The sequence below is a fragment of the Carlito syrichta genome, unplaced genomic scaffold (genome assembly GCF_000164805.1).
Source record: "Carlito syrichta isolate Samal-C Ts95f unplaced genomic scaffold, Tarsius_syrichta-2.0.1 Scaffold314669, whole genome shotgun sequence".
Taxonomy (NCBI): Eukaryota; Metazoa; Chordata; class Mammalia; order Primates; family Tarsiidae; genus Carlito; species Carlito syrichta.
The window spans coordinates 218,865-246,825 of NW_007258765.1; the positions used below are offsets into that span (position 1 = coordinate 218,865).

General features: G+C 45.3%; 1 protein-coding gene and 1 pseudogene across 1 annotated transcript in view; both read left to right on the forward strand.

The window, feature by feature from the left end:
• LOC103274254 (fructose-1,6-bisphosphatase 1-like) overlaps positions 1-4,200 on the forward strand; it is a 28,263-nt gene extending 24,063 nt beyond the window's left edge. Inside the window, exons 7-9 of the mRNA XM_021719417.1 lie at positions 1,012-1,149; positions 2,271-2,390; positions 3,949-4,200. Of these exons, the coding sequence (XP_021575092.1) occupies positions 1,012-1,149; positions 2,271-2,390; positions 3,949-4,140 (450 nt within the window). The 3' untranslated portion in view covers positions 4,141-4,200. The remainder of the gene's footprint in view (positions 1-1,011; positions 1,150-2,270; positions 2,391-3,948) is intronic.
• Positions 4,201-14,691: 10,491 nt separating this feature from the next.
• The window catches only part of LOC103274249, a 33,458-nt pseudogene continuing 20,188 nt past the window's right edge, over positions 14,692-27,961 (forward strand).

Genomic DNA, 27,961 nt, shown 5'->3' on the forward strand with positions numbered 1-27,961 from the left:
CATGCCCGGCTGATTTTTTGATTTATTGTAGAGATGAGGTCTCACTGCCCAGGCGGGTCTCGAACCCGCAGGCTCAGGCAATCCACTCACCTCAGCCTCCCAAAGGCGCGGGATGACAGGCTGAGCCACCGAGCCCAGCTCTTCCTAGTTTTAACATACTCCACAGGGGCAGGAACCAACCTTTGCTGTGGGAATCCCCAGAGACAACTGAGACATGGCTGAGGAGAGAGATGCCGATGGGCCACTCTTCTTTCCAATTCTGGCATCAGTGGAGCAAGCTCCTCCCCAAATGGGCAAAGCCTCAATCACCTCCTTATCAGTGACACAACTGGTGCCCCTAAAACTCTTAAATTGAGAGCGATAGGAGTTATGACACACCTTTCCCCTAAATTCGAGTCTCCTTTGAGAACCGAAACCCCGAAGGCATTAGCTTAGCCCTGGGCCTACATGGGAGCAGCCAATCTGAGAAAAATTTTGCTCACCAGTGAGCAAAGGTGTCTGAAGTTAAATATGCTGGGGCTCAAAACTTGGGGCCCTACTTTGTTCTAGAGAAACACTCAAGAAGGGAAACGTGATGAAGATAGAGGGGTAAAGCCAAGGGCAGTCTTGAGCACCAGTCTGTACCAGTTTGGTGTGTGTGTGTACAGGCATACCCATTTACATATTGCTTTGGACACACAATTCTTATTTGCTTCAGGTTTTGTCGTGGTTTCACATATTTATGCCCTCTCCACTTCCCTGTGGTCTCTTTCTTGTCTTACTGAAATCATTTGCGAGCAAAGTCAGAAGTCTCCTTTGTCACCTTGATGACACCTGCAGCACTCTCTTGCCTCCCTTGACCTCATTCACAATTCTTGGATAGTGGCGGGTGTATCACCGGTGTCCTGGGGTGATGTGTGACCCTAGGCCACGCCCTCCAGCCCAGCCCAGCCCTGCCCTTTGCCGGCCTTGCTTGGGGCTGGGGGAGACAGCTTGTTATGTCTCCCTACTTTTCCTTCCTTGTCTCCAAAGGCCATCGGAGAATTCATTTTGGTGGACAGGGATGTGAAGATCAAAAAGAAAGGTAACATCTACAGCCTTAACGAGGGCTATGCCAAGGACTTTGACCCTGCCGTCACTGAGTATGTCCAGAGGAAAAAGTTCCCCCCAGTAAGTGAGGGGCCGAGGGGCCGGGGGCGGGGCTGGTGCAATGTCTAGGCATCTGTGACCACAGGCAGCTCTGGGGGGAGGGGTGTCCCCTAAAAGGAAAAGGGATTTAGGGCCTGGGACCTCATTTGGCACTCTTGAGTTGTGTAGAAATCTGTTGATGGAGGTGAAGGGAGACAGAGATGGAAGTGGACTGGGTTTGGATCCGCACCGAGCCCGTGATTAGGTCCTCACCCAGGCACTGGGAAATTCTTGCCCTCAGACTTTGAAATCAGTGTCCGTTTCCACCTCTACCACTGTCTCTTGGCAGAAGAAAGTCAAGAGCACTAGGTCAACCAGATGAATGAGTTCATGGTCCCAGATGTTACAAAATGTCGTTCTGCTACTCGGGCACCTGCCATGTGGTATCTGTCCTTCCTGTCCTGATATCTCAAGATTGAGAGTGTCCATCTTGGTGTCTCTTATGAATTAGTGAACGCAAAGAGAAGAAACGACTGCAGAGCTGGCTCTTTGGGGGGCTGTCTGACTTTGTTCAGGAGCCACTGACAGCTGCTGTTTTCCAAAGAGGAAGCACAAGGGTTGTTTGCACAGCATCCGAAGCCCTTAGGGCCAGCCCCAGGCTTTCTCTCCAGCAAATCATCTCTCCTTTCACCTTCCTCTGGATTCCCCAACCCCTGCCAGACACACACTTAGTCCCACAAGCTCCACTACCCCGATTCATTTCCTCTCTACATTGCTAAGTCTTTGCTTGGGGAGTGTCCTCTCCTGTAAAATACACGCCACCCCAGCCTCTGCCTAATTCCTTAGCTTGGCAAAAAAGCTTTAAGGTGTTCCTAAATGGTACGATTTATGCGATGCCTGCTCCAGCCTCACAGCCTCTTTGGGGCTTCCGTGCGTAAGCTGACCTATAGTGAGATGCATCAGAGGTTGTCTGGATGATTCCACTTCCTTCCTGCTTGTTGGGAAAAGGATTCTCATCACATTTCTTAGCACAGCCCCAAACACATCATACCTTGGAGGTGCTCAGTGAAGAGATGCAGAATCAAGTAAGCATAGGGGACACAAAGAAAATGCCCTTTCTGTGTTTTCTGCAACCCTAATCATTGCTGGTCTTAACCATGCAGGATAATTCAACCCCCTATGGCGCCCGCTATGTGGGCTCCATGGTGGCTGATGTTCACCGCACTCTGGTTTATGGAGGGATCTTTCTCTACCCCGCCAACAAGAAGAGCCCCAAAGGAAAGGTAAGCATGTCCCCAGAGAGTGGTTGAGGAGCAGGAGATTTCAGTTTCAGCCCTAGCGACTTGATTTAGGAAGAAAGAAAGGTTATGGTGGCTGTTATGCTCTCGAGGTCGCTGAGGATGTCTGGGGAACATTCTTTTCTAGATTCAAGGTAAAGCCAGGTGATATCAACTAAACGTAAAAATGGTCTCTTGAGAGCCCTTCCAATGCTGTGGTAAAAGAAAATCAGGAGGGGGGTGCAGGTTCTTAGAGCTTCCAATGGGCATGTGGTCTGGCTTGGGCAAAATAAATTCCATTCACAAAGTGAAATAACACAGCCCAGTCTCATTTCCAAGGCAGCAAATCAAAGCATTTCAGATAGAAGTCTTCTTTGATTGCTTTCAAAAGGCATAAAATAGGAATCACTAATGAGCCTGCATGTGCTACTTGGAAAGTGACACCTTTTAGGGAAATAAAGAATCTCTGGGGAAACCTGGAGCTTTCCGGTGAGCTGTTACCACTGACTGCACCGGTCCAAGCCCATGGCGTCTCCAGCAGGCTGCAGGGTGGGCTCTGCTTCCCCATGCTGGCTAAGGGACACCCTGCATTTCTCTACACAGGATGACAGTGTGCTTCTGTCCCAAGTCTGTTTCCTCTTTATTTTTTCTTTTAAAAGACAGATTGCCTTTTTTAAAAAAGTGTGAGAGAAGAACAGGAACAACAACAACTACTTAAGATAGTTAGAAATCTATATATTTTGGACATATTCAGGTCTTTATTCGAGGCACATGAAGCCCAGCTCACTGAAAGCCTGCTTACCTACTTAAAACACTCTTGCAGTGGTCACCTCAGGCATCCCAGCTTATGCAATTAGCTTGCATGACAGCATTGTCCTCTAATGCCTCAGAAAATTGTTCTTGAACACAAATACTGAGGCTCCTCCTTTCTCTCCGTTTTAAAAAACCTGGCCGTGATACCTACATGGAAACAGAGTCAGGAAACACCTGCAAAAGGCCGTCACTCCGTAGGCAGACTGCATGAAAATGCATACGATAAAAAGTTAATATTTGAAAGTAAATGCCAAGATGTTTAATATACTAAATTCCAACCCCCGAGCCTTAGGAGAATTGTAAAAGGAATGCATACAGAGTTGCAAACAATATTACACTGTTTGGAGGAGCCGGTCTGCTTTCCAGATGTCTGCAGCCAGACACTACCATGGCTTTTTTTCAGTGCTTTTAGAATAGGCAGCCCTCCATCCAAAACATACAGAATCACTCATTAAGCCGAGTTTCCACGCTTTAAAGAGGAGGGACTCATCGGTCCTGCCCAAATGCTATTCCGTCCCGAAGCCAGGTGGTCTGTCTCACATTTGCATCATCTATTGCTGGCTCTGGCTTGATGAATGGCTGAATTTAACCAAATAGTTGACTTTTTGTCTCGGATGCCACCGGGGGTGGTGGGAGGGCCCTTTTGCCACCTCACAGGAAGCAACAAGGGAGTACCAGTGACCTGTGGAACAAGCCCCCTCTCTGTGCAATCCCTTCTGGTACGAGGCGGCTCTTGGGCCTTGTTTTCCAGCTGAGACTACTCTATGAATGCAACCCCATGGCCTTTGTCATGGAGAAGGCCGGGGGAGTGGCCACCACTGGGAAAGAAGCCTTACTGGACATCGTGCCCACGGAGATCCACCAGAGGGCGCCGGTCATCTTGGGGTCTCCTGACGACGTCATGGAGTTCCTGGAGATTTATCAGAAGCACTCTGCCAAGTGAAGAGCCGGCCTTGCCCACGCCCCAAAGGAGTGCCTTTGGTCTGGACCTTTTATCTTACGCGTGGTTCCCTGCAGCCTCCATTCCTAGACAGCAGAAATAGAGAGCATGGGTGTCTTCGCCATCAAATGCTGCATAATGCCTAGCGCTGACTCTCCAAGATGCTCTCTCGAAAGTGTCACTGGTGACCGAGATATAGTTTGAGAGGATGGAGGAGAAATAAACAGATTCTTTCTTTTAAAGAGAAGACTTGTTGCTTTGTGTCAAATAATGACGCCGATGATGCTGATATTGCCCCTGACGCGTGTAACATTAGATAGCTCACGTAATCTTCACAACAACCACGAGAATCAGTTACAATGCTGCCCCCGCCCTGTTATTGCGGTCAAACCAGGCAAAATAACTCGAAGATCCCTCTCCTCTGCCTTTGTTTGTGCGTTCTGTGTGGTCTTTTTGATGAGCTGCCAGTTCCTTCAGCGGGGCATTTTCAGTGGCCGCTTGTTCACATTCTGCCGTGATGCGTCCACAGGCCCGGAGAAACAGCGGCACCAAAAGTGATTCTTTTGAATCTCAGAGTCGGACTTGATCCTGAGAGGCTTGGATACCACCTTTGGACAGTTGAGGGTGAGGGAGATCGCCTCTCCTGAGTGTCACGAAGAGATGCGGCGAGAACCTGGCAGGAATCTGGGCTCTAGGTTGTCACGTCGCTCTTAAGATGGGAGACCTTTCGACTTCCAATCAAAAGAGAATGCAAATGTTTGGCCATGAGGGATTTTTTATTGAGTTCCTCAGTATCAGCATGGGTGGGATATGTAAAGAGACTCCATGCCTCCTCAAAGGGTAAACTGAGGCAAGGTGGGCTGGTGCTGTGGGAATAATGCAAGATTGCAACAGAGAGAAAAGAAGCAGAAAGCAAAGTTTATTACTCACTTTTCACATTTGGAAAGGGGGCTGGCACTCAGGTGAGTGAGGCATGGAAGGCTGGAAACTCAGTGTGTTTAAGGGCCTTTAAAGGGAGAGGGATTTAGACCTGGAGGTGGTCTGGGCCAAAAGGAATGTCCAGAGTTGTATCCTTTGGTTTCCATAGTAGACACGTGAATCTAGTATCTTGACATTGCCAGGCATCAATGTCTCATGATCTCAGGTGGTGAGCTGGAGATTGGTTATGGTCGTATGATAACATTATGCCAATAAACACACCTCCTGGTGGTGTGCTGGAGGTCATCACAGGTGACCAATAACAATGGATCAATACGAATGCTTAAAAGGTAGATTGTTAGCAAGACTGGACATTGCTTAAGGGGTTCTGTGGAATCACTGTTTTCTAAAATTAAAGCATTTTTCTTGTTAATGATTATAGGGTAAAAGGACGTGGGGACCATGCAAGCTGTGTACCAAGGGAATGTCAAGGGTGAGACCCAAGCAAAATGGTTGTGCTGATTCTAAATGGCTACGTGATATCCTAAATTTCTAGGGTTCCCTCCTTTCACCTCCCCTTTCCTACCCACAGATCTGATATTTGCTTGCAGGGGCTCCATAGGTGTGCCCTTTGCCTTCTAAGTTAAAACCACCGTACTTGGCCTTAAAACCAAATTCTACGTCTTTTAAGCAGATCAGCAGAGGGGCTTCTCCACAATGGCCAACTTGCTTCTTGGTGTCCTCTGCCGAAAGCTAAGAAAGCATCCTTCCAGTCTGACTGGAAGCGCATTTCCGCCCTGGCCTCGCCACCACCGGCAGGCTACAGACAGCCTGTACCACTGGGCATTTGAAGGGACGCCTCCATTTGACGGAAGCAGGAGCTTCATTTGAGCATCACGGGCCCTTAAAGCCCCAGAGTAGCTGTGATCCGCTCCCCTCATCCAGAAGGGGGAATACTTTCAAGATGCGTGTAGTGCGGTAAATGGTGCCCCCCCCCCCCAGTCATGTTCCTATCCAAATCCCTGGCACCTGTGGTTGTGACCTGATTTGGAACAAAGGTCTTTGCTGGTGGATTTAAATTATGGATTAAGATGGGATCAGCCTGGGACCTAGGTTAGGGTGGGTTCTAAATCCAACGACATGTCCTCTAAGGAGACACACAGAGCAGAAGGCCACGTTAAGGTGAGGGCAGAGATGGAAGTGATGCCGCCACAGGAAACCAAGGAATGCCGCAGGGAGCCAGAGGAGGCCAGAAGGACTCTTTCCTAAAGCTTCCAGGGGGCGTGCAGCCTTCCTGGAAACTTGATTTTGGACTTCTGGCCTCCAAAACTGTGAGGGAATACATTTCTGCTGTTTGAGTACCCAGTGAGTGGTCCTTTATGGTGGCAGGTCTAGGAAACGTTTGCTAATCGGGTATGTACCTTAAGGATCTAACTCACGTCTCGCATGCAGCAGAGGCCAAAGAGCAACCCTCCTTCACAAGGCTGTCCTCATCAGATAGGGGATGCCAGTAGCTGATGACTGCATGAGCCGGGGGACTTGAAGGGTTAAACTCAAGATGACCCCGCCCTCTCATGGAGATGCTACCCTTGGTTTCTGTCAGTACTGGAGTACTGCTATGAGGTGCAGCTGCTCCGGGAGCATCCACAGCTGGGTGTGGTGGGCGGAGAAGGTGGTGGGTGGACAGTGGCCCTGGTGCTGGGAGCTCTCGTGAGCTGCAGAGAAGGCAGCCGGCACCAAGGCTGACTGGAGGCCTTACACTGGAATCATGGTGGCTTGAGCTCAGGGCTCGCCTCTGCCACTTCCAAGCTGTGTGAGTCTGGTGGAGACCAGCCAATCCTCACCACACCTATTTCTCTTCTGGACTCACAAGAGGGCTATGTCTCCCAGTCTATCTTGCACTTAGGTGAGGGGCCACAGTTTTTGGTCAGTGGGTGGGTGGTAGAAATAATGTCTATGATTTCTAGATTTACCCCCACCCCATGCAGAATCCTTTATCCTCTCTCTTCCCTTCTGTGCCACCTCTGAAGCTGTGGATTTTAATGATGGGCTCACAACATGGTGGGAGCCTGGGGGCCTGAGACACTTCACAGTCTATATCATCTTGGGATGGGAAGGAGAAATAAACCTATCCTGTACAAAGCCACTGGGATTTGGTGCTTGTTTGCTACTGCTGCATAACCTTGACTATCTGTACTAAGCTAGACTGAGCTAGGAAACTTTTTTTTTTGAGTTGGAGTCTCACTCCTTCCCCCAGGCTGGAATGCAGTGGCATGCACGCTCATGGCCACCCCAGCGTCAACCTTCTGGGCTCCAGCGATCCTTCCACCTCAGCCTTCTGAGTAGCCTGGAACTACAGACGTGTGCTACCACACCTGGCTATTTTTTATTTTACTGTAGAGACGAGGTCTCACCAAGTTGCCCAGGCTGGTCTCAAACTGGCAGGCTCAGGCAATCCACTCGCCTCGGCCTCCCAAATTGCTGGGATTACAGGCTGAGCCTCTGAGTCCGGCCTAGCTTGGAAACGCCTAAAAAAATTTACCTGAGCCTCAGTTTCTCCACCTGCAAAATATTAATTCTAATGACTATGGTTGTGGACAAGGCCATTTTCACTCTAAGTAAGAGAAACCCTCTTATTCTGGCTCTATCAGGAAGCGAATGTGTTGGAAGGATTAAGGGGGAGTTCATGAAATCCAGTACCTATTGTTTACCTAGCCCCAAGGACACATCCAAATCCCAGCATAATCATCCAATCCACTGTATCTCTGTCTCACAACAAATTCCCAGGAGAAAATATATGATTGGCTTAGCTTGTATCAAGTGTCTCCCCCTGGTCCAATCAACTGTAGTCAGAGACCTGGATCAGATAAAGACAAAAGGTGGCTTAGGGTTTTTAAATCTCTTATGGATAGGGTACACTCTTCTTCAAGATGGAGATCATAGACTGAGAAGATACCCCAAAGATAACTGCCATGCTATAAGCAGGAATGTTGAGATTTCAGGGGAAAACATACTTTGAGATTATGTGAGAGAGCGTATGGAAAGTATCTTAGCAGAAGTTTGCAAGAATGGTCCTTCAGTTAACAGTCTAGAGTCATGGTCTCCATCCAACCCTCCAGTGAAGGGGCCTACCCTACGAACTGCCCTAAGACTGCCTTAAACATTCAGAGGGTCCGTTTGTCCTGATCACTTAGACTCAGGCCTGTGAGGATCTCTCACTAAGCACAGTAAGACCCCGGATAGCTTGTGGCCACCAGTGTATCAGTATGAAACGGATGTTTCCCTTCCTCTAGGCTTTTTCCACAGCTGCTCTAGAAGTTTCCATGCTGTTGTGCGCCCTGAAAGAACTTTGCCATTTGTTGAAAGGTCACCAGCTGCACTTTCAGACCACGTGGGAAACTAACTTCTAAGACGTAAATGTAGCTGCAAAGGGATAGGACAGCTGCACCTGTGTTGGCCTGGGCTGGTTGGTGTCATAAATAGCAGGCTCTCCCTCGGATCCCTCTATGGGGCAGAACTGACTGCTTATAAACAGCACTAGCCAATGCATCTCCCCTCAGCCCCATCCCCAAATGATCCCGCCTTCTGCTCATCCTTGACGTCCATCGTGCTCGGCCATCGCAGCCTCTCTTGCAATTCATGCTGAAGCGCCGATTTGCTTGTCTGTTTCACTTCCAGTCTGTTGTGAACAGACCTGTTTATAAAACAGAATAAAGAGAACTTCTGGAATGGCCAATACACACATGAAAATAGGCTCGACATCACTAACCATTAGGGAACTGCAACTCTAAGCCACAATGAGATACCATTCCATACCCACTAGGATGGCTGTTACAAACAAAACAAACCAGAAAACAAGCGCTAGTGACAATGTGGAGACGCTGGAACCTTTGCTCATTAGTGGCGCGGCTGCTGTGGAAAACGGTATAGCAGTTCTTCGAGAAATTAAACATAGAATTATCATACAATTCAGCAATTCCACTCCTGGATAGACACCCCAAAGAATCCAGAGCAGGGACCTGAACAGATGTTTGTTCGCCATGTTCATAGCAGCACTATTCACAATAGCCATGAGGTAGAAGTAACCCAGGTGACCATCAGTGAATGACTGTGGATAGACAAGAAGTAGTACATATATACCATGAAACGCTATTGAGCCTTAAAGAGGAAGGGGATTCTGACATATGCTACAACGTAGGTGAGCCGTGAGGACATTATGCTGTGAAATCAGCCAGTCACCGAACGACGAATACTCTGTGGTTCCGCTTATGAGGTCCCTAGGGTCGTCAGATTTATAGAGACAGAAAGCATAATGGTGATGGCCAGGGACTAGGTGATGGAGAGAATGGAGTTTTAGTGTTTAGTGGGTGTAGAATTCTAATTTGGGAAATCTGAAATGGGGATTATCACCATAATCAGGATGCAGAACTGTCCCATCATGCAAAATAAAAAATCCTTTGTCCTAGCCCCCCCCCAAATCCCTGCCTCCTGACAATCATGGAGCTGCTCTCTACCGCCATGTTTGTCTTCTCGAGAATATCATACACATGCAATCGTACTGTACACAGCATTTTCAGACGGGCCCTCTCACTCAGCACAAGACCCTGAGATTCACCCGCGCGACTATTGTTGTTGTTTCTGCTGCTGAATAGTGTTCCGTTTTATGGATCTGCCAGTTTGTTTATTCATTCACCGCCGAGGAACATTTGGGTGTTTGCAGTTTCTGATAATTATGACTTGAGCTGCTGTAAATCCTTGCGTTTGGGTTTTTGTGTGACTATGCATTTTCATTTCTCTAGGGTAGAGGTGACAGTCCGCTTGGTGGGAGGGGGGTGCTGTTTTGCACGATCACGGGGAGCCCTCTTATTCAGACAACAATGTTAGATGGAAGCGGAAGCCTGAAAACCAACAAACTGGGCTGCCCTCTTCACCTCATAGCTACTGACTGGCCCGGAACTGGGAAGATCCAGCAACTGCTCTTCCCTTACTTACGTCAGAGGAATCATCGCCAGTCACCCCGTGTGAGTCAAGCCTTACTTGTTAATGGCAACATGACATATTAACGTCAAAGAAAGTTCCGTTCTACCATCCTCCTGGTTACCAGAAGCTCCCGGGAAAGGAAAAGAGAGTTTTCTGTGTTTGATCTTGGTGTGAGATGGGACCTCGTCATGGTTTTGATTTGCATTTCTCTGATGATTAGTGATGTTGAGCATTTTTTCATGTTTGTTGGTCACTCGTAAGTTTTCTTTAGAGAAGCACCTGTTCATGTCTTTTGCCCTCTTTTTAGTGGGATTATTTGTTTATTTTATTCTTCCTGTTGATTCACTTAAGTTCCTTGTGGTTTCTGGATATAATTCTTTGTCGAATGCATAGTTTGCAGATATTTTCTAACATTCTGTAGGTTGTCTACTTATAGTTTCTCTGACTGTACAAAAGCTCTTTAGTTTAATTAGGATCCCACTTGTCAGTTTTGTTTTTTGTTGCATTTGCTTTTCAGGACCTGGTTATGAATTTGTTGCGTAGGCCAAGGTCTTAAAGAACACTTTCTAGATTTTCTTCTAGGATTTTTATAGTTCTAGGTCTTAGATTTAAGTCTTTAAACTAACTTGAGCCAGAGCAATAAATAAAGCAATAAAGAACTGAAAGGTAACCAAAATAGGAAGAGAGGAAGTAAAATTCTTCCTCTTCACAGATGATAAAATTCTCTATCTAGAAAACTCTAAAGATTCCACTAAAGTACTCCTAGACCTGATAAGTGGCTTCAGTAAATTCTCAGAATACAAAATCAGCATTCAAAAATCAGTAGCATTTCTACATACCAACAGTGTTCAAGCTGAGTACCAAATCAAGAGCACAATCACATTTACAATAGCCACAAATGAAATAAAATACCTCGAATACATTTAACCAAGGAGGTAGGAGATCTTTACAGCGAGAACTACAAAATGTTGCTGAAAGAGATCAAAGATGATATGAACAAATGGAAAAACAGTTCATGCTTAGGACTGGAAGAATCAATATTGCTAAAATGTCCATACTGCCCAAAGCAATCTACAGACTCAATGCAACTCCCATCAATGGTATATCTCTTTTTTTTTTTGAGTCAGAATCTCACTCTGTCTCCCAGGCTGGAGTGCAGTGGCACGATCATGGCCACCCCAGCCACTATCTGCTGGGCTCAGGCAATCCTTCTGCCTCAGCCTTCCAAGTAGCTGGAATTATAGGCGCATGCTACCACGCCTGGCTAATTTTTTGATATATTGTAGAGACGAGATCTCACCAAGTTGCCCAGGCTGGTCTCAAACCCCTGGGCTCAGGCAATCCTCTCACCTCGGTCTCCCAAAGTGCTGGGATTACAGGCTTGAGTCACCGTGCCCGGCCTATTTCTCTTTTTTTGAGACAGGCTCTCACTCTGTTGCCTGGGCTAGAGTACCATGGCGCTATCCTGGCTCACTGCAGTCTCAACCTCCTAGACTCAAGTAATTCTCCTGTCTCAGCCTCCTGGGTAGCTAGGACAACAGGCTCATCCTCATGCCTGGCTAATTTTTTATCTTTTGTAGAGACAGGGTCTGATCAGGTTATGTTGCCCAGGCTGGTCTTAAACTCAGGGGATCCTCCTGCCTCAGCCTCCCAAAGTGCTGGGATTACAGCCATGAGCCACTGCGTCCAGCCTCTTATCAGTTGTATTTCTCAATGTGATGATATTGTTCTGAATTAATTATTACAGTAACCACATTTCATTTGGATGCTGACACCTTTGGAAGCAGTGATAAAATGTGTTGTCAAAACTTTAAATAATAAAGTTGGGGATCATGAAGTCTAATCTACTCATTTTTAAAATGAGACATTTGGCCGGGCTCATTGGCTTAGCCTGTCATCCCAGCAATTTGGGAGGCCGAGGCCAGTGGATTGCCTGAGCCCGCGGGTTCGAGACCAGCCCGGGCAACTTGGCAAGACCTCATCTCTACAATTAAAAAAACATTTTTTTAAATAAATAAAATAAAATGAGACACTTGAGTCACAGAGTGGTTACAAATGACTTGGCCTAGTTTCACTGTGTTGCCTGGGCCATGGCTGGCCTCCGAGATGAGACACCAGGTCTTTGATTCCCAGCCCAGCCTTCTTTCCTTTGTACTTTCATGGGTATAGATTTAGTAACACACTGGTCTGATCCAGGCAGACATTCTTGTTTTATTATGTACATGTTGACCTGTCTGTTTCGCACCAGATTATATAATCATGCCTTTTCTCATTCCATATTTTATCTGTGTTACAAAGGGTATCTGCTTTATGTGTGTGGTACTTGGTTGTAGAAGGTGGTGGAAATATCCTAGAATGGGAGGAAATATTGTACAAGAGTGTGAACGCTGGCATCAGACAGTCCTGAGTTGAGACTCTAGTAGATGTGTAATCCTGGGCACATTATTTAATTACATGAAGCCCTAGTTTTTTCATTTGTAAAAATAGGGAAAACAGCATCACCAAATACAATCTTTGGCTAGATGAAGCGTGTACACACTAGGTTAGAAGTGTCTGTCTCTCTCCATCTATTCAACCTCTCAATGTTAAAACGTTGAATTAACCTTCATGGAAATCATAAAAGGGAGTATGGAATCCTATATTCTTTCTATGAAGAGTTGGCATATGTCTTGGTAAATAAAAATGAAACCCCCTGCCAAAAAAACCCCTGGGTAGCTAGGACTACAGGCTTCAAACAATATCCTCACATAGCAGTTCCTTGACTGGGGCTGTATCTTTTTTTTTTTTTTTTAATTTAACTTTATTTTCTTTTATTTTAAAGATGTGGGGGTTCAATTCAGGATTAGGCATATAAGTGGTCATCGTACAGGTAAAGTTTGAACCTTCCTTTGGTTCTCACTTTGCCTGGTTTGAGATTAGGTATCCGTATTGATGTTGTGTCCTCCACCCCAACCCCTACCCTGGCAGTATCTTGCTACTGCCAATCCCTTTCTTATAGTATTATGACAATTGTTCAAGGCCCGGTTATGAGTGAGAACATATGGTGCTCTGTTCTTTGTTTCTGTGACAGATCACTGAGTATGATCGACTCTAAATCCATCCAAGTTGCTGTGATGTCCATATGTTTGTCCTTCTTTATGGCTGCATAATATTCCATTGTGCATATGTATCACATTTTTAAACAATTCAGTCCAGTTTTGATGGGCAGCATGGTCGATTCCATGTTTTCACTATCGTGAATAGTGCTGCATGGAGTCGTGTCTTACTGAAGCACTTGTCCAAGTACACACACAAATGTGAGGATGTTATAGAAGGATGTTACATATGGATGCTTGTCACAGCATGGCTTGAAGAGCAAACTTTTCCAAAATGGTCTGAATGTCCACACATTGGAATGCAGCAGGTCTCTGTGTTCTGACTTGGATGTCCTCCCAAGGTGTTTTGCTGTGGCAGGCACTTTAGACGGGTTGACCCAATACCAGTGCCTGGCCCCAACAGCAAGGCATCACCACATGATACAAATCTATCTGATGCTACCCAAGTGGATATCTGCTGGGGGTGGGAGGATGGTATCCGAGGACATTTTTCTTTCCTGATAAAAGGGCACTGAAGTGATTGGAACTGCATTTTCTCCTCTCTTTGTATCTTCAGCGTGGGCTAGACATTCAGACTCTGGGGGCATTTTGTGTCCATGAGATGACAAGAGACAAAACGCCGCAGACCAAGGATGACAAAGAAGAGACAGAGGGGGTTCCCATATGGGACCTATGAACAGTGGAATGAGTGCCAGCAGCCTTGCCTAGCAAACCCATGGGCTATGAGGAAATAAACCCCCACCTGTATAAATTATTCTACGTCTTCTATGATCTGCAGATAAATACTTTTTTTTTTTTTTTTTAGTGGAGTCTCACTCTGTTGCCTAGCCTGGAGTGCAGCGGCACGCTCATGGCCACCGCAGCCTTGACCTACTGGGCTCAGGTGATCCTTCCACCTCAGCCTTCCAAGTAGCTGGAACTACAGGCATATGCTGCTATGCCCGGCTAATCTTTGATTTATTGTAGAGATGAGGTCTCACCAAGTATTTATGTAATACTATGGATAATCCACTCCGCCAGACACACCTACTAGAAATAAAAAGCACTCTTTTCGGAATTATTGGAAAAAGCTCTGACTAAAGAGATCCCAGGGTGGCCATTATTTGACGACGTGACCTATGCCCCAGATAAGATCCCTGCCAGCCTGTCACCTCTATCCTCAGCAGAGTCAGGTCCTGCAGTCGGTACAAGAAACCTCTTGAGCTTGGGAATAAGAGGGTTCTATGCTTCATTCTTATCAGCTGGATTTCTCACCTCCCACCTGTTCCTAAATGCCACATCTTAGGATGTTTAAGGAGAGGAACTCATCGAGGGAAAGTAAGTCTGTGTTTCCGGGAAGCCCCGTTCTATTTACAGACTGCTTGTTGCTCTGGCCACAGCCAGCACCAGCCAGGCCAAAGAGATTTCCTTGAGGGCTCATCCAGTTATTGCAGTCACGTGGGTTGGGAAGACCAGCACAGGTTTCTTCTCGGCTTCCACACTTCGGAGCTGGAGCCACAGCCCTGGGAGAGAAACAAGGTTTCCTGCAGGGAGGAAAGGATTGGAAGCCCTCTTAGCCACAATGCTGGAGAGAAACCCCTTCGAGACGGACATGCTCACCCTGACCCGCTACGTGATGGAAAAGGGGCGGCAGGCTATAGGGACAGGGGAGCTCACCCAGCTGCTGAACTCCATGCTGACGGCCATCAAAACCATCTCCTCGCAAGGCCAGCCTGGCCAACCTGTGAGTTCCGGGAAGCAGGTGGGGTGCAGGGCACCCTGGGTCCAGCCGGGGTGTGGGAACTGCAGGTGCATGGGCAAAAAACTGGGTCCAAAGCCGAAGGGCCATATGTGCCCCGGAAGTAGGTTGCATTGCATCTGTGCTTTGATAAAGGGGTCTTTGATTTGCTTTGAGAAAGGAACAAAATACTTCAAGACATACTATGGAGGCAAAAAAAAAAAAAATATATATATATATATATATATATATATATATTTTTGAAGGCACCACTTATTATGATGATAGCCAAGTATAGTGACTTATTGCATTAAAATAGACATTGACTTATATTTGCATAGAGAGAGTCTTGCTGGCACAAAGAAACAGAGGGGAGACTTGAAACCTCTCTTTATGTCCTTTGCGGCATGAGCGTTTTACTTTCATGACCTTTGCCAGTACGTTAGAAGCTGGAAATCATTCCCAACAGAAAACTTGGCAGGGCCCTGTCCTGCGTCTTCCCCCTCACCACCAAAAGGAGTCTTTTGCTGGCTATGTGTTTTATTTCTTCTGTGTGACTATTTTCGTCTCCTTGTGTGCACGAAACTAGGAAGTGCCAGGCCTGTGCGGGGTGGAAGGAAGGGGTGGCGGGGAGAGCAGAGGGTCCTTCTGCTTGGTTCCCTTTGGTGTTTTATCCACGCACAGAATGAGGCTAAGGTCACGCTACAGCTGCTGATGTCAGAGCCAAGGGTTCGGTTCAAGTCTATCATAAAAAGAAACCGTCTTTCTTTGGACTTCCATTTTGTTTGTAGTAATTTCAGTAGAGATCCTCTTGGGAGATGAAGGGCCCCATATTTTGGGGGGATGGGGAGAGGAACCCGAAATGAAGAGCTAACAACATTTAAAATGTTTATGCTTAACAATTTTGTGCTTTTAACACAAAAAAGTGATAGCGTCATATGACAAGATGTAACTATGATAAGGTCATTACAGACTGTATTTACAGAAAGTTTGGTGACCCAGGAATGGGACCCCAGTTAAAGAGGCATGATGCTGACTTTGATTCCCATCTGTGGATTGCTATGGCTGTATCGTTCCCTCGTTTGGCAATAATGGCCAAGCTCTGCACTTACGGGCCTTCTCAGATGTGAGGTGCAGTGTGTGTCCTGTCCTGCTTCTGCCAGGTGATGACCCTGCTGGGTGACACTAAGGGGACTTTGCTTCTGTCTGTATGCCCTCTCTTAAACTCACTGCAGCTCTCTGAGCACCTCTCAGGATCATTCACACATGAACGGGGCTCCTCCACAGTGCAGGGCTCCGGGCTGGGCAGCGGCTGCCATGGTAGGGTTCTTAATTATCGGCTGCAGCACTGACTTTGTGGCAGTTGGGTATCCAGAGGAAGCGGCCTTAGGAACTGTGTACTTAAGGCGCTTCTCTAACTTGGCGATTCCTACAGTGTGACCGTAGGCAATGACTGACTCTCGCTAGAACCTCAGTTTCCCCATATGTCAAGTGGAGAGGATAGGGATAGTTCCTAAATTGTAGGGTTGTTGTGAGGGTTAGCGAGGCCACAGGGTGACAACTGCAACAGATGCGCAGTCACTGAGACTGCCATGGTTCCAAACCCAGACCTGGGAAATTCGCTGATGGCTGATACTGCCAATGACCACTAGGTGGTAGACACCGCCCGTGGAAGCCGTGCTTCGGGAATTCCACTTTTTCTGGGCGGCTGAGGTGGGGTCTTGGGTTCTGATCGGCCCCGTATTCTGCTAATTTAGACAGCACCCTTCCCCTGGCCCTGTCCACAGACACCTAGAGGGACAGTGGGAGAATTCATTGATTGGAAATTCTTCGAACAAGATACTCAGATTATTTTAAAAGAACCCTGGAGTTGCTTTCCAGAGAGTGAATTTCATAGTGTGTTCCTACTTATAGTGCCTGGGATGGTGGTGAAGAAGTGAATGAAATTAGCCAAGTCTGTTTCTGATTGTCCTTCCCTGTTCAAGTAGCACCACGCGACCACAGGGCAATTTTTAATTCAACCCGGCAGGATGCTATGTGCAGATGTCAACCAAAACTGGGGGATCCGGCACTGGAAGGCCACTGTCCTTTATCTCTTGGAGTCCTTAATTATGCTGATGGGTCTGATTCTCTGAGCCCCTCCCACCCCCAGCCTTTCCACCTTCCCGTGCTGTGCATGGGTCTATACTGCAGTGAGACTGAATTTCGGTTCATCTCATTGGGAGACTGAGGAAATATGACAATACCCCCAGGTGTACAGGAAGCCAGGTTGAGAGTCACGGCTGCCAGACAGAATCCGCCTCCTCTGTACTTAGAGCGTGGAGACTGCAGAGTCGTGGACGGAAAGGATGCTGCTGGCTTTGGCATCAGGGCTCTTTGCCGGAGTCGGGGCTCTTTTAGGGACTTCCTTCAGGCCTCTGTCTCTGCAGGTATGAGATCGCGGGCAGCGTGAACGAGACGGGAGATGAGGTGAAGAAACTGGACGTGTTATCCAACTCCCTGATGATCACCATGCTACAGTCTTGAACTCAGAGAACAAAGAGGCGATTATCACAGCCAAGGAGAGAAGGGTGCGTCCTGGGGCTGCAGTGTAGATGGTGGGAAGAAGCTTTGCTTGCCTTTTCTCCAGTTCCTGAGCTTGTCCTCTATTTCGAAATACCTGTTTTCTGGAAACAAAGGATGGTGCTCTTCTTTAGCTGAAAATCGTATGCTTTCTAGCGAAAGAAGACTCGACAGCACGGCAGTGATTCATTCAGGAAATGAATCAGTATGGTTTAGGGAAATGCCTCAGTGGGTGGGCGTTCGTATCTATTCACGTAATGTCCCTGAACACGTGCTGCATTTTCTGAAGCTTGAACGCAAGAAAGTCCAGTAAACAGTAGAGTTCCTGCAAAGAGCTGTGCAATGCACCCCTTATTCTCCCCTCCCCTCTTCTCACCCTAGCCCCCATCCCACACAATTCCTTGAGGGGGTTATGATTTCAGCAGTGATTTCTTCATGCCTGACAACGTTTAGACTCATCTAGAAAAGAAATCATAAATATCCCATGCTCTTGCCTTAACATGGCGATAAAGTCAGTGCGGGGTATGACTGGGAGGGTCTATATTCATTATGGGTTCACGAAACAGCTTATTATAGAGGGTGGTTTGCTGGTGGTGAAAAAATTCAGCCCACGTTCAGCTGGAATATAACATAGATGCTGGGACCTTTGACCTTTCTTTTATACATTGGAAACTAGGACAAGAGGCCATTTCTTTGTGATTATCTGGAAGAATGGAAAAGATAACATAAAGTAAAACCAGATTCGTTAAGCACCTACTTGTAAGCTTGTTTTATATTATGTAAGCTAAGTCACACCTATTATTTCCAACTTTCAGTTGCAACTGATACGACCCTCATTTTTCTCATCAACCTAGTGGACCATCTGTCTCCTCCCATGAGCCTGAGAGACTCAGGTCTTCATGCTGGTTCTTGAATGTGCCACACCTGCTGATCTGTCTGCCTAGAATCTTCCCTCTAGGTCTCCATGAGTCTTCCTTTCTTCACTCCCATCTGGCCTCTCCTCACGTATCACCTCCCTCACTGCTCTCTCGCCCTCGCCCTGCTTAGATTTTCTTCATGGAGCTTCCCACAATCTACTTACCTCACTGTGGACGTGAGTAGAGCGGGCCCTGGGCACCTTTGGGCGGTAACCCAAGTCCATCTTCTGCTTCCTGCCTCTTCCCTGCAAGGTGCTCATTCCCAACCTGAGCTCCTGTCACATCCTCAGCTGCTCCGAGCCCTGTTGGGCCCAGGTGGAAGGAGAGGGTGGAGCCAGAGCAGGCCACAGAGGAGAGCCATCCCAGGTGGGTGGGACCTCCAGCACCCGCTGGGGGCATCCACGTGAGGGCAGGACTGGCCTGAGTGGTAGGGTCCCTGTATGCTAGTGCACTCTGCCCTCCTGAGTCACGGCTGTTGTGATAAGTCTGTGCTTTTTGATTTACTGCTGTCTTCCACACACAGCCCCGACACAGAGAAACTGTGCTGATTGGAAGATGTGCTGACTGGGTGGTTCTTTCGTCTGTGATTTAGGGGAAATACGTGGTTTGCTTTGACCCACTCTGGATGGACCTTCCAACATCCACTGCCTGGCCTCCACCAGAACCATATTTGCCATCCTCAGAAAGGTGAGCAGATGGGCTGGCATCTCATGCCTCCGTCTGGAAGGCTCTTGGGCTGAAGGCCATGAGTTTGGAGTCCTAACCTCTGTCATCTCACTCACTAGCTAGAAATGCCACTGTAGGCCAGCCATGAATTCTCTCTGCCTTAGGCCTTCATGGGAAGGACTGATAGGTGATTCTTCCTCTGCCTACTTCCTGCCTTTCCTGGGAGGGTGAGGGAGAAGGATTGACGGGACCTTGTTTTGAAAGCCTGGACGCAACACAGAGTCAGACATGGTGTCAGCTTCCAGGTGGCATCCGAACACCCCCTCTGTTTCTTCCTTGTATGTCTCAACTCCTGCTGTCTATGGCTGTCATAATAATTCACCACATGTTTAGAGGCTTAAAACAACACCCACTGCTTATCTCCCACTTTTACAAGTCAGAAGTTTGGCGGGCTTGAAAGCCTGGCTTTTCTGCTTAGGGTCTCATAAGGCCAAAATCAAGGTGGCAGCCAGTCTGGCCTTTTAGCAAGAGTCTTTAGCAGAGAATTTGCTTGTAGACTCCTTTAGGTTGTTGGCAGACTCATTTCCATTCTGTGGATGGATCAAAGTGTCATTGCTGGTTGATGGCCAAAGTCCTTCTCAGCTTCTAGGGACAATACAGGACTGATAGGTAGCGTATCAGTCCTTCTGCCTGTATTCTTTGGTATCCTTCATTTTCAAAGCCAGCAAAGGCTGGTCAAGACTTTGAGTCTCTCTGACACCCCCTCCCTTTTACCTCATCTCTCTTGCCCTCCAGCCACAGAAAATTCTCTGCCTTTGAAGTCTCATTTGATTAGCTTGGACTAATCTGGATGATCCAGGGTAGTCTCCCTGTTTTAAATCTGTAACCCTGATCACATCTGCTACGTGTTCACAGATTCTGGGGATTAGGATATCTTTGGGGGCCATTCTGCCAACTTGGAAGCCCTAGCAACAGAGGGGATCTTGTGGGTTATTCTGTGACCATCCAGCATGACAAGAAACTTCACACCAGACCACATGATCCAGATGACACGATTTGGCCATGCCTCGATTTGGGGGTAAGTCCTTGCTCCAATCAGGATAGCTGGGCTCTTGCCCTTGGGGCTTTCAGGCAGAAGGAGACCCTACTTGGGAGTCTCACAGCTGTTGAGCTGGTCACCCGTCCTGTGCAAAAGGGCTCGGCTGGCTCTGGAGGCTCCAAAGCTTACACTCTTTCCACTCAACTGCTCAGGACCACACTAATAAGGCAACACTTGTTTTCTGTGCTACCAGTTGGGCACAGATTATATAATGTTGGTATCATTAACCTCACACCTGTGCCTTTCCCAATGATCCTTGAAGATTATAAACTCCATGAAGGATTAGCTATGCCCCACCGGGCCTGATGTGGTGTCTACAGATATTTGCATTGCGTAGATAGGTGTGCTTGGCTGAGTGTTGTTCAAATGAGGGGGAGGGGCCGGAGTTGGATTTTTAGGGGCCACCCATCAAAAAACAACCTTAGTAGAATATGTGGATTAGCCTAAACTCTCTTTCTGAGAAGAAAACACGGAGGCAGGGAGGTGGTATCTGCCTCCTCTCCTGGTGGACAAAAGAAACCAAGTCAGCCTTGGTCGAGGAAACCTCGGGGGTTTCAGGGTTTCGGCTTTCCCTGTGGGTGTTCCTCTTTTTTTCTTGTGAAGAGAGAAAAGGAGACTTTTGCTGAGGGAGAAGAGTGACACAAGCGCTTCCCTGGTTTCTGAGAAAGCTGAAGACTAAGATAATGTTTCAAAGTTAAACAAAAATGGGATAGCTTAGGGAGGGAGCTTTGCTTCTCCCTTTAGACACAGCTTAGAGATAAAAAGTAGGAAGTAGACAGTGTAATATTTATGTGATTCGGAAAAAAGACACCCAGACTTATCTTTGAGGTGGCTTTAAATATTGGGTTTATACTCATGGCTGATGGTCTTAACGGTCGACCAGGCATGGTTCTCTTCGTGATGTTCTTGGGTTAACCCTCTCCTCAATCCCGTGAGGTAGGTGCGGGTACAACTGTCACCTTTTAATGATGAACAAATGGAAGCACAGGGAAGGTGAGTGACTTGTCTAAAACCACACAGTCAGTGACGGCAGGGCAGAGATTTGAACGAGCACCCTAACACCCTCATCGCAAGTCTTAGTATCTTCTTAAGATCAACTGGTTTAAAAACTGAGATGAATATTGTCACACATAATATAAGGCATTTACACTTGACTTTTGTGAGCTTGAACATAGATATTTTTGTTCCAGATTTTAAATAAATCACAGACTTTGAAGAAGACTAGTCCAGACAGCCATGGATTCACTCTGATAATATTTCTAAAGAAGAGGGGCAAATTTGAGAGATGAATAAACCCCTTTTAGAATAAGTATTATGAAAACAAGACACTAAAGGAAAACTCTAGGACACTCAATGTCTACTGAGAGTAGCTTGCTTCAGAGATCTCATGGGGTTGTCATGGCATCTTAGAACCTCATCAGAGTCAGGGAGGATGCCCAGTGCCAGCAAAGACTCTGTGATTCTCTGATAAGCATCAAGAGAGAAGTTTCAGGACAGTCAGAGATCTGTCAAAGGTATCTTCTTCCCTTTCATTTCTAAGAGGCAATGCTAGACACCATTTAGGGCATCTCATGCTATTTTTAGCCCTCTGATGTAAGGTTCCCTTTTTCTTGAGGTTGACATTTTCCATTTCCAACAAAGTCACAGATTAGACAAAGTGAAAAATCTCCTGCTTCAAACCATCCAGAATGGCTAGATAAAATACATCATCCATGTCTTTAAATGCACAGTTGGGTTCTTCAAAATAAACACACAGTAGACACACACACTAGCTAAAGGGCAGAAACCAGAGTCACAGAAAACTGAAGATCAGAGTATGAAGAAGACGACTGATGTTAGAATTGTCCTGATGGGTGGAGGGTGTCCTGTTGATCTCAGTAATCTAGGGTATGGGTTTTGGCATTTTTTTTTTTTGGCTGTATAAATATGTGTTTGCCCTTAGTAGGTGCTATCAAACACTTTCCATGATTATGATTGAGTAAATCTCTGCAAAAGTCTGCTCTTTTGTTGGCCTAAGAATGGACAGATAGATGGATGGAGCACAAAAGACCGCCTAGAAACAAACCCACATGTGTGGTCACTTGACTCATGACAGAGGCAATAGTGAAGTTTAATTTGCAAAGGATGGTCCTTTCAGTGGTGGTGGGCCTATTGGACATCCATAGGAGAAAAATTGAGCCTGTCCCCTATGTCACACCATATGTAATTATTAATTAAAGGAAGATCAGAGATTTACTTGTAAAAGTAAAGGCATAAAGCTCCTACAAGAAAACATAATAGAAAGTCTGTATGCCTTTGGGGAACGTGAAGATTTCTTAAACAAAACACAAAACTCACCATAAAAGAAAAACAAATTGGACTTCATTAAAATCAAGAACTTCTGTTTATCTAAAGACAACAGTAAGATAGAGAGAAGGCAGCCACAAAAAACAGTAAAAGATTTTCAATACACATATCCAAAGTTCTCGTATGCAATACATTAAAAATACCGTCAATTTGATTAAAGGAATTGGCAAAATAATTGAACAGGTACTTTAAAAAGTAGATATTTTTCCAACTGGTTAATAAGTACGTGGCACATGTTCAATATCCTTAATCTCAGGGAAATGGAAATTAAAACAATGAGATGTGATACACTAGAATGTCTAGAGCTAAAAAGGCTAACCATACCCTGCACTGGCGGGGAAATGGAAACTCATACGTTGTTGGTGAGAGCATAAAATGGTAGAACCACTTTGGAAAACGTGTGATAGAACCCTACTAATGCTAAACCTATGCATGTACACAAGGCAAACCAATTCCACTCTGGTATTCACACAGAAAAACAAATGCTCGTGGCTGCCAAAAGATGTACAAATTATCCATAGTAACTCAAAACTGGATAAAGGACCAAGTGCATCAATATTAGAATGGATACAATTCATACAATGGAAAATTACATAGGAATGAAAAAGAATAAGCTACTGCTATGTATGGCAACATAGGTAAGATGGCAAAGACATAATGCTGCAAAGCATAAGCCGCACAAAAGAACATAATCAGTGTTATCTCATTTATATAAAGTTCCAAGGCAGATAAAGCTAGTATTTGGTGATGAAGGTCAGGATAGAAGTTACCTTTGTGGGAGGTGACAGTGACTAGAAGAGTCTCCTAGACCTATCTTCTGTAGGTCTAGAGTTTACTAGGTTGCTGGAAATGTTTTACAAATTGGTCTTGGTGGTAGTGACATGATTGTTTGCTATATGTAAAAATGTATCGAGCTGTACCATTAAGATTTGTGTGCTTGGCTCTATGTAACATCTCAACAAAGAGGGAAAAAATCTACTGTCCCATACCCTCTACCACCAAACACGTGGAACTCTTGGCGATTGTCATTAATTTCACCAATAAGTGAGGACAGGAGGCAACACTTATGTGATAGATTTATTTATTTATTTTTATTTATTTTATTTTTTTAAATTTTTTTTGAGTTGGAGTCTCACTCGGTCGCCCAGGCTGGAGTGCAGCGGCCGCTCCTGGCCACCGCAGCCTCGACCTGCTGGGCTCCGGTGATCCTTCCGCCTCAGCCTTCCTAGTAGCTGGAATTACAGGCGTGCGCTGCCACGCCCGGCTGATTTTTTGATTTATTGTAGAGATGAGGTCTTGCTGCCCAGGCGGGTCTCGAACCCGCGGGCTCGGGCAATCCATTTACCGCAGCCTCCCATAGGCACGGGATTACAGGCTGAGCCACCGAGCCTGGCTATGTGATAGATTTAGATGTTGATTGGTATAGGCAAAAATTTTAAAAAGAGCCAAGAAAGACAATACTAAATCATTTGCAAACTACTCTAAAACTTGCTGAGAAAGGTGTCATGGCAATGGAGGTTGCTGATATCAAGTGGCTTTTTAAAGTTCCAGGATCATATTAGACAAAAGTGAAAGCTGAGCTTTTCTTTTTTCCATGCATGAAGGTAAATTACAGGTAGGTTGACAAGTTTGGTGGAAGGTGAGGGATGACACCAGAAAAAAAAAAAAAGAAGGCTCTTTGTCTCATCTTATCTTGATGTAGAAGAAATTCTGTCTTAACAAGCAGACAAAAGACAAAAACAATACAAAGTGTAATAAAAAATTTTAATTAAAAAACTGCCTTATGACTGGGCTCGTTGGCTCAACCCGTAGTCCCAACACTTTGGGAGGCCGAGGTGAGTGGATTGACTGAGCCCGCAGGTTTGAGACCAGTCCGGGCAACTTGGTGAGACCTTGTCTCTACAATAAATCAAAAAATTAGCCAGGCGTGGTAGTGTGTGCCTGCAATTCCAGCTACTTGGAAGGCTGAGGCGGAAGGATCACCGGAGCCCAGCAGGTCGATGCTGGGGTGGCTGTGAGCGTACCACTACCCTCCAACCTGGACGATGGAGTGAGACTCCAACTCAGAAAAAAAAAAAAGGAAAGAAAAAAAAAGAAAACTGCTTTGCCAAAAAGATATTATAAATAAAATTAAAAGGCAATAACAATCAAGAAAAATATTTGTAACTTATGGAAGGTATTACTATCCTTTATATGCAGAGGTACTAAAATAAACAAGAAGATGAATATCCTGATAGAAAAAAATAAGCAAAAGTCATGAGTTAGACAGCTTACAAAATAAAAATGGTCAATAAACATATTAAAAGTTTTACCTAGCTCATAAAAAATAGAAGTTAAATAAAAAGAAATGTTATTTAAAAAAAATATATAAAGGTGACCAAGTTGAAAAGACAAGACTATCTTGTGTTTATCAATTTGAATTACAATGAACTCTCTTATCACTGATGGTAAATGTATAAATTGATGCAGTCTTTCTGGAGAACAATTTTACAATATGCATCAAAAGTTTTTTACCCAAAAATTTAGATATTTGGTATTATTCTGGAAAAATGGTCAGAGATGCAGGTATCTATGCACTAGATTGTTCATCTCAGGATGTTTTGATTTTTTATAAAATTAAGCAGCGTCAAAAAGACAATAAGGGAACGCCACAAACAACTCCACACACATATATTTGACAACACAAATGAAATGGACTAACTCCTCAAAAAGCACACCACCATAGTTCATCTGAAACAAAATAGGTAATTAGAATGGCTAGTTTTAGAGCTTTATAACTATTAAGAAAATAGAATTCAAAAAAGAAACCTCCAGGCTCAGGTAGTTTCAGTGGAAAATTATTCCAAATGCTCAAAGATTATTTACTCTATTCCAGAAAAAAAAAGATGAAAGAATACTTCCCAACTGATTTTACGAAGCCAGTGTTACCCTGATCCAACAACTCAGCAGAGATAGTTAAAACAAAACAAAACAAAACAAAAGCCACAGACTTCAATCCCTCATCAATAAATGCAAAAATCCTGAATAAAATATTAGCAAATAGAATTTAGCAATACATAAAAAGAATTATACACCATGACTGAGTGGGGTCTATTCCAATAATGGAAGGCTGGTTCAATATTCAAAATGAGTTAATGTAATCAACCATATCAACAGGCTGAAGAAGAAAAATTGTGTAATCGCATAATCATATAATTACAAATTGTATAATCATTAATGAAGAAAATATTAGAACATTTTTAACACTCATGATTTAGTAAAGAAAGTTTTAGAAAACAAGAAATAGAGGACGAGAGTGTCTCTCAACCTGAACAAGTACATCTACAAAATCCTACAGCCAGCCTCCTAGTTAATGGTGTCAGACTGAATGCTTTTCCTCTAAAATTAGGAACAAGGTGAGGATGTCCAACCTCCTCACTGTTACCCCACGTACATAGTCCTGGAAGTTGTAGCCAGCATAATAAGGCGAGAAAAGGGAATAAGATATATAGATTGGAAAGGAAATAATAAAACTGTCCTTTGTAGATGCCATGATGGGACCCATGTAAAAAATCCCAAGGAAACCACTAACAAACAAAAAACAAACCAAAATAACCAAAACACTTCCTAGAACTAGTAAGCACAGCAAAATCACAGGGTATGAGATCAGCATACAAAAACCAGTTGGATTTCTAAATATTAGCAATATAAACACATGGTAATTAAACTTTAAAATATATACTCTTTATAATCACTCAAAAATGGAATAGTATACATCTAAAAAATCACATACAAGATTCTTATGTTGAAAACCACTACATGTATGCATGTATACGTGTGTGTATAAACTTGCGTATATATGTATCTCTATGTATGTTTGTTAACTGGATGCAACAACCATGGGTTGTGCTAGATGGTGGGAAAACATATAAACTAGATGGAGTCAGTATCTTCCATCATGGTACTTACGGTCTAGAAAGGAAGTCAGACACTAAACACACAAATGAAAATGTGTTGGGGCTGGGGGTGGGCATGGTGGCCCATGCCTGTAATCCCACCACTTTGAGAGGTCAAGGGGGGAGGATCACTTGAGACCAGAAGTTTGAGATGTGCCCGGGCAACAAAGCAAGACCCTAGCACTACAAAAAAATTAGCTGGGTGTGGTGGTGGGTGTCTGTAGGCCCAGCTACTCGGGACGCTGAAGAGGGAGTGTTGCTTAAGCACAGGAGCTCAAAGCTGCAATGAACTGTGACTGTACCACAGCACTCCAGCCTGGGTGACAGGTTCAAAAAAAAAAAATTGTTTTTAAAGGCTTTAAAGAAGCAGCCCTGAGTGTTTATGACCAGAACACTGGGGTGAGAACATTTGAATTTACAAAACTTCTAATTTTATATCAACCAAAATGTACTGAATTCCTGATTTCTGAAGGAGAGACTCTGATTGGGCCAGTTTTAGTCAGGAATCTATCCTGGACCCCATCAAATTTGTGTATGTGTGTGGTGTGTGAGGTGGGGTGATTCACAATACAGTTAGACACACAAACATTGATGTCCTTGGAGGAAGGGGAGTTGTCAGAAGCAAATGAGAAGCACACCCACAGAGTCAGAAAGAAGTCCAGAACAGAGGGAAGTGGACAGACGCAGGAAAGGCTCGTGTCAAGGAGGCAGCAACCACGGTCCAGTGCCACAGAGCGGTCAGGTGCAAGGGGGACTGGAGATGCCCATCACACTTAGTAGCGAAGCTTGTATCTGCCCGTCCACAGCAGAGTGGGACAAGGACAGCAGCCGGTGCAGAAGGCGTTCTGGGTTCCAGCAACTAGACGCTTGTCTGTGAGCACGAAGACAGAGCTAGGGCAGTCGCTGGAGTGAAGTCTTGGGATCTAGAAAAAAATTTGTACATTTTTTCAAGCCAGGGGATTCTTCCTGGGATTAAATGCCAGTGGGTGGAGCCCGTGGAGAAGCCACAGGGGACAGGGGATGCCAAGCTGAGGCTCAGAAGACATGACCTGTCCCGCTCCAGAGAGATCGGCAGAGCAAGACTCTGGTTTCCTACACAGAAAATGTGATCCTCTTATGGATGAACAGGGATGTGCAGAAGCTTCAGTGGGGAAAGGCTGACGATTTCCATTTATGAAACTGAAACCTGACTTTGCCTTCTACTTTTCTGAAACTTCTTAAGAGATCCCGCTTTAGAGCACTTCCCAAACTCAGGGTGCCTGGGAATTCCCTGGCGAACTGGTGGGAATAACTGAACACATACTCAAATGGAAAATGTTCTCAGATAGACAGATAGATAGATGATAGATAGATAAAGTAAGTATTGGAAAGAATGCAAGATTGTAAAAGGAAGGAAAAGAGTATTACATGGACATTTCATTCTTCAAGGAAGAGTAAGATTTGCTTTTAAAATAAAACTCTCTTGAGTAACTTGGCGAGACCTCATCTCTACAATAAATCAAAAAATTGACTGGCTGTGGTAGCGCATGCCTGTAGTTCCAGCTACTTGGAAGGCTGAGGCGGAAGGATCGCCGGAGCCCAGCAGGTCG